Below are 7,257 nucleotides of genomic sequence, written 5' to 3' on the forward strand. Positions count from 1 at the left end.
ATATATAGCTCAAAGTTATTATGTGGGCATATAGGACATATTTATCTCATCAGATGTGCCAAGGCCTCTATGCTATAAATTAATATGTCAGGAGCATCTCATGAAATGGATGTCTCCAATGTAACCAGGAAACTTTAAGACATGTGAAGCTGAGTTGAACTTAATTAAAAATATGTAACTCTTACCAAACATGTTGAATGCTACTTTAATTTGTTCACTCACTCACACACACACACACACACACACACACACACACATAATATATTGTTTCTGTTTTCAAGATGGTAGTTGAAAACCGAACAGGGTGGGAGGTTGTGGCTTATGGGTGAGGGCCACAAAGAGAATTACAACCAAATAGAAACCACACTTTTGAAATGTAACAATATTTAAAGTAGAAGAAGTGGAGTTATTGAGAGAAAAGCTGACAAAGCCTGCATGATACCTGCAGATCTCACTTTTAGATTGGTGATATTGATGGGATAGAACTGGAAGTTTGGATTTGAGTACAAATGGTAGGAAACTCTATTCACTCTTTACTTGCCTTGTGTATCAATGTGAAACACAGGACGTATTTCCCAGGCATCTATACATCATATAAGATGCACATCCCCAATGTTTTTCAACCATCAGAATAACTTAGGACTTACAAAAAGAAAGCTTTATATTATTCAGAATGTATGAAACAAAGGCTAAGTAAAGTTCGAAAAGGCTGAGGCTGGAAAGAACCATGGACGTTTATGGTAAACTTATGAAAATGCCTTGGACAGGCTAAGGGCTAAAAGCTCAAAGGATGAAGGGCAACAATAATGATCTTTTAATTTAAACAGACAGGTGTGCTGCCTGACTGGCTCCTGTGCTACTGGCACGTAAAAAGCATCATTCAAGCGTGGCCAATGCCAGTGTCGCCTGACTGGCTCCTGTGCCAGTGGCATGTAAAAAGCACCCACTACACTCTCGGAGTCGTTGGCGTTAGGAAGGGCATCCAGCTGTAGAAACTTTTTATCAGATCAGATTGGAGCCTGGTGCAGCCTCCTGGCTTGCCAGTCCTCAGTCAAACCATCCAACCCATGCCAGCATGGAAAGCAGACGTTAAACGATCATAATGATGAGACAGGTAAAGAATAAGGAATGTTGTGTTATCGTCATACTGAAAACTTGGTCCAAATGCTCGCAACAAAATAAGTTCAGCTAGAAGCACTGAAATACTGAAAAACCAGATGATGACAGCAAACAGTACAAGGGACCAGGTCTTCAAAACATTAACAGGAACAGTTTGACAGGGTTCCACACAGTTTTTGCTTATCCAGTTTCACTGATGATGCTTGGATCAGCGACTTATGATTATTGTAGAAGATACTTCTGTGAGATAAGAATGAAGAACAGGATAAAAGTATGCTAGGCTTTGCATGCATCAGATGAAACTGTTGCATCACAGAATGAAGAAGGTAGCTTGTAGGTTTGCAGGAACATACCTCAACAGAAAATAATGATGATGATGATGATGATGATAATGACCCTTTCTACTATAGGCACAAGGCCTGAAATTTTGGAATAGGGAGCGAATTGATTACATTGATCCCAATACTTGACTGATACTTATTTCATTGACCCCCAAAATAATAACAAGTAAAGTCGGCTTTGGCGGAATTTGAACTCAGACCTTAAAGACAAGATGAAACGATGTCAAGCATTTAGATCAACATACAAAGGATTCTGCCAGCTTATAATAATAATAATAATAATAATAATCTTTTCTACTCTAAGCACAAGGCCCAAATTTTGGGGGCAGGGGCCAGTCGATTAGATCGATCCCAGTACGCAACTGGTACTTTATTTATTGACCCCGAAAAGATGAAAGGCAAAGTCGACCTCGTTGGAATTTGAACTCAGAACATAAAGACAGACGAAATACCACTAAGCATTTCGCCCGCTGTGCTAACGTTTCTGCCAGCTCACTGGAAGAAGAAGAAGAAGAAGAAGAAGAAGAAGAAGAAGAAGAAGAAGAAGAAGAAGAAGAAGAAGAAGAAGAAGAAGAAGAAGAAGAAGAAGAAGAAGAAGAAGAAGAAGAAGAAGAAGAAGAAGAAGAAGAAAAAGAAGAAGAAGAAGAAAAAGAAGAAAAAGAAGAGGAGGAGGAGGAGGAGGAGGAGGAGGAAGAAGAACAACAACAACAATTATAATAATGATGATGATGATGATGATGATGACAATAATAGTTACTAATACAGGAAGAAGGCTAGAGAAATTTGAGAGAAGGCATTAGACGATAACACTGACTTAACTGGTACTTTATTTTATTTATTTCAGTGGGATTTGAACTCAGAACAGAGAGGGTCACAAGGGATTCAACACTAACAACTGTGCAAATACACCACCTAAACAACTGTAAGAATAATAATAAATATAAAACTTTAGCAGAAAATCACTAATTTGGGAGGGGAAGGAATTTGTGAAATTAATCAACAACCGTATATAACCAGCACTGATTTTATTAACCAAGAGAGGGACAAAATAATAAGTTGACTCTGGTAGGGTTTGAACCCACAATGGTAACAAAGAAAATATAAAAGGCCTCACTATTAACTGTATCAGAGTAGCGCATTAGCAATATGAGGGTCAATGAATATATAAAGAGGACCAAAGCTACACCAGTATAACATTGGTACTTATTTCATTGACAGCAGAGTCAGCCTCGACATAATTTGGGAGGTAAGTGAACACTGCTAGATCCTTAAATATCACTTTGCTAACAATAGTAGCAAAGTATTCAACCTGCAAGAAATAGCAGTCAATTCTCCCTTGTATCACATCCTGCTGTCTTACAAAAGCAAAAGAAACATTAAACAACACAGTTCTAGAAACACAGGCAGGATGGTCTTCGTGAGAAAGCCTTAAGCTAATGAGGCCCTGCTTAAACAGGGCCAAACTATATCAACTTCAGACTCAAATGTTAATGAAAGAATCACTTGATTTTGCAGGAAATAGCAGCCAAATCACACCCTGTTACCTTTAAATAATGGACATAGTACACAAAGTAGTCCTTGACATACTCTGAAGGCCACCCCTTCAGGTGGAAGCAAAAGAGGGGAGAGGGAAGTTATGACGTTCAAACCTTTCTTTGAACACTACTGGTATCAATTATGGAACTACAACTGGGAGAAACCTGTGGCTTTCATGCCTTTCCAAGTGTATTAGACTGAGAATCAAAACCAGATTGCTAAGAAGTCACTTTTTCATTGGTTTAATAATGATTCAAATTAACCAGATACAAAAGCAGAGGGAGAAACACGACTAATATAATAGACCCACATATATTACTGGTAATATATTTTTGTTACAGATGTTGGGGGAGGGGTTAAATATTTCATCAATAACATTTTTATTTCACTAGAACAAAAGTATAGAGCATTCAAAGCACGCATCCACAGCTGATCTCTCATACATACAGCAAAATAATATGTACACACACACACACACACACACGCATATGTGTATTGTACTTTGGGAGGGAGGGCTATTTCACCAACAAAAACACAAGTACTGGTTGTATTTTCTTTTTATTACGAGTCAACCAATTGATTGACAATAAAAAAAAAAGAAGTGAAATACAACCACCATGAATGTTTTTATTGGCAAAATGACCCTCCCAAACAACATCTGTTTCAACACTCAATTTTATATATATATGAGAAACTATTTTTAGTTCATGTCACAAGATCAACAAATATGTGCTGTGTTTTTTGTCATTGATTTCTCTGTTGCTTCAATCAGCCATTGGCAGTGAGAAAGACATAGGGACACAAGATGTTGTCGGCCCCACTTAACACATTCACATTTTCCTCTGTTTCTTCACCAATGCTTATTTCCAACACTATGAATACATGCAAAAAAACCTTAAGCAGGTCAGTGACATCAACACCCCAGCCTTTTATCCCATCCTAGTTTCCATAAACCCTAATACGATATGCATCCTAGTCAGCTAAACTCTGGAGAGCCATGGAGACAGTCTCATTCTTAGATTGTATCTCTTCTATTTACTTTCATAACAGAAGTGTCTTTTATGCCCAGAAATTGCAGATTGCCACTTTCAACTACTTGCAGTTATAGAGAAGGCTGCTCCAAGCAAGCCCACCACACCAATTCGTCCAAACTACTACTGTTTCTATACACACTTAGATATTATACTTAACATTTCATCTAGCAACTGCTGATGATCTCTATGGCTCTCCTCCCCTCTTAACTGAACTGTTGTGCATGAATAAAACACTATTCTAGTCCATAGAGTCTAACTACTGACAATTACATCCAGCCACTGGTAGCCGAGGACAACAGACTGTCTACCTGCATCATGGATAAAGTCTCATGCCCAGCAGACATAAAATACGACTTAGCAGTGACATCTTATCCCACCAAGAACTCTTGTAGAAACTCAAAGACACAGCAAATATATTCCTCAGAGGACTGCAATAATTCCAGATAAGGACATTTAACAGTAAAACTATGTAAAAACAGAGGAGATAAGAAGTCTGTATGCTGCAGCACAAGTAACCAATCCAGAGGAGCAATAATTCTGGCTAATGACTGCTACAAGGTAGAGGCAACTCTTTAGCACTCTTGTGCTAAAGAAGAGACATTCGGCCTTCAGTGTTGGTTCCACTTCTTGGCAGTAGATCAGTGGAATGGAATGGGAAATGTGTACTTCACAAGATGTCTAGTAAGAATAATAGTGGGACTCTTTAATCCTTCCCACATTGGACAATCTCTTTCGTGTTGATGGCACGTTAAAATTAACCTAATATAGTCTGTGAAGGGATTGGTGGTAGAAAGGACGTCCAGTCATAGAAAACATGAGAAAAATAGAATACTCGAGCAAGACATGGATGTTACAATGCATCATAAAGAGGGAAGTAACTGCAAATAAGACCTGACAATAGGTAGAAAGAAGATTTGTGTCTGATGGGCAGGAGATAACACAGCACATACTCCATATTGTAAGAGAGACACAACATCAAAAGTTGAAGAGGTTTCTCAGTTGTTGTGTTTGAAGATAATGCAAAACAACAGGATGCAGGTTTATCTAATACATACTAGGTATGAAAAACAAAAACAAATAAAAATAAAAAATAAGGGCTTTAAATGATGATGATGATATGCGTGTGTAGATAGGAGAATGTATGCATGCATATATATATATACACACACACACACACATATTCATATATATACATTTATACAATACATACATATATACACATTCATACATATACATTCATACAATATATATAAGCACACGCATACATATACAATTAAACAATATACATACATATATATATATAATAAATATATATATATATACACACACACACACACATCTCAACGCCTCTAAAAAAGCAAACTAAGTTTGTTTACGAATATTGTAATTTCTCAGATAACATCCATAAAAGCTAAATTTCTAAGTTCAAAAATTGCAGAAGAATTTGTTAGTGAGCAGTTTAGCTTAAAGGTAAAGCATTATGACAGGTAATCACAGAGATGTGAGTTTGTGTCTCATGGCTGGCCATTAACAAATTTTTCTGCAATATAAGATTGTTCTATCTTATTTATGGTATTCAGCATTATTCTGTTTGAGAATAAAATATTTCTATATCTGTATGTATATATATATATAAACACATACACATCCATACATACACATTTATACAATACATACTCATACATACATATATATATATAAATATACACACACACACACACACACACACTAACATATTTTCTGTCTTAGAGGGTGTACACCATGTCTCTTGTATTCTAAGAAGTGACTAAATAGGTTAGTGACAGCAAGAACATCCAACTACAAAACACTGCTTCAAAAAACCCACCCAACCTATATCAGCATGAAAAAGCAGACATAAAACAACAACGATGACATGTATGCAAGCCCCAACATCCCACTAGTATGAAAAGCTATGATGATTACCTGAACTCCCGGACTCACTGTCTGTACTAAACAACCAGTCAAGGCCAACTACACTACTCTGTTGGGAATTGCTAGTTTCCACTTTCTTTTCATCGGATCCCTGCAAGAGACGCATGAAACGGAAGACACCAGAATCTCTGCTCTTTGAAGATGGTGGGACACCAGATGTCACTGCTGTGGTTGCAATTGTCGTTGCAACTGTTGTCGTTGCAACTGTACCATTTATGATTTGTGTGGTCTCAGCAATAGTACGGCCTGACCCCAGGCGCTGGCCATAACTGACAGCGCCAGAGAAAGTTCGTTTATTATGCCGGATGTCTTTAAGGCCGTTGAAAATATCCCCAACATTCCTGTCTAGTGGTCCCTTGCAGCTCGCTGACTGTGGCATGTGTAATGAAATTGGATAGTGTTGACCCATGGCAGGGGGGAAGGATGTCCTTTGGGATGGCCTGGCTTTGATCTCTGCTAGATACATGTTTTTCTTTTCAGTGCTGGTTGCTGGTGATCTCTTGTTGATCCATTTCCAAATCTTACGATCCAGTGACCGGGAACTCGATGTGTTACGGTGGTGAAATGTGCTGTCATCTGTGTTTGTATCATCCGAATCAACATCCATACTCTCAACATTGGCCTGACGACACAAAAGCCGCTTTGGTTTGTCGTGTTCCAAACTACTAGAATGACTTGCAGACATTCGGGAGTTGCTGCTGTCCTTACTGTCGAGAGCCAGCACCCTGGGCCTTTGACGGGAAGCAATGGCACAATCGAGCGAGCGCTGTAGCTGATGGTGTGACTGTGACCCACTGTGGTTGCCTCCTGCTACAGCTTGACCGTACCAGCTCTCCAGCGAGCTCTTTGTTCTACGAACAGCTTTCCGCCTCTTCATGCGTGGCTCCGGAGAGAGTTCACTGTCAGCATCGACACGGTGAGAACCATCCGGGGGTGTGGTGGTGTTCGACAAGGAGCTGCTTTTGCTCAGCTGCTGTTCAACATACACTTTGGTTGTGATTTGATGGGGGAAGTTGGCTGACAGCTCATCATCTGCAACAAAAAGAAAGTCAACAATTACTGAACAGGTTGCCCCACCTCCATCCATCAAACCCCACGTATCAAGATACACGGACAAAGAATATATATTTATGAATGGGTGACCGCGCATGTATGAGTGTACCATATATGTGGTGAGACATAGACACACATATATACAAAAATACATGTATATATATATGCATATACATATATATATATATATATATATATATATATATATATATATATATATA

General features: G+C 38.5%; 1 protein-coding gene across 6 annotated transcripts in view; it reads right to left on the bottom strand.

Annotated features, from left to right (window-relative positions):
• LOC106881599 (pecanex-like protein 1) overlaps positions 1-7,257 on the bottom strand; it is a 105,495-nt gene that overhangs the window by 51,165 nt on the left and 47,073 nt on the right. For 4 of the 6 annotated variants that reach the window (XM_014932059.2, XM_014932061.2, XM_014932060.2 and 1 more), the window contains one exon: positions 5,975-7,015. The exons of the other annotated variants lie outside the window; for them this stretch is intronic. In XM_014932059.2, the coding sequence (XP_014787545.1) occupies positions 5,975-7,015 (1,041 nt within the window). The remainder of the gene's footprint in view (positions 1-5,974; positions 7,016-7,257) is intronic. 6 annotated transcript variants of the gene reach the window in all.

Source organism: Octopus bimaculoides, chromosome 6, assembly GCF_001194135.2.
Source record: "Octopus bimaculoides isolate UCB-OBI-ISO-001 chromosome 6, ASM119413v2, whole genome shotgun sequence".
Lineage (NCBI taxonomy): Eukaryota > Metazoa > Mollusca > Cephalopoda > Octopoda > Octopodidae > Octopus > Octopus bimaculoides.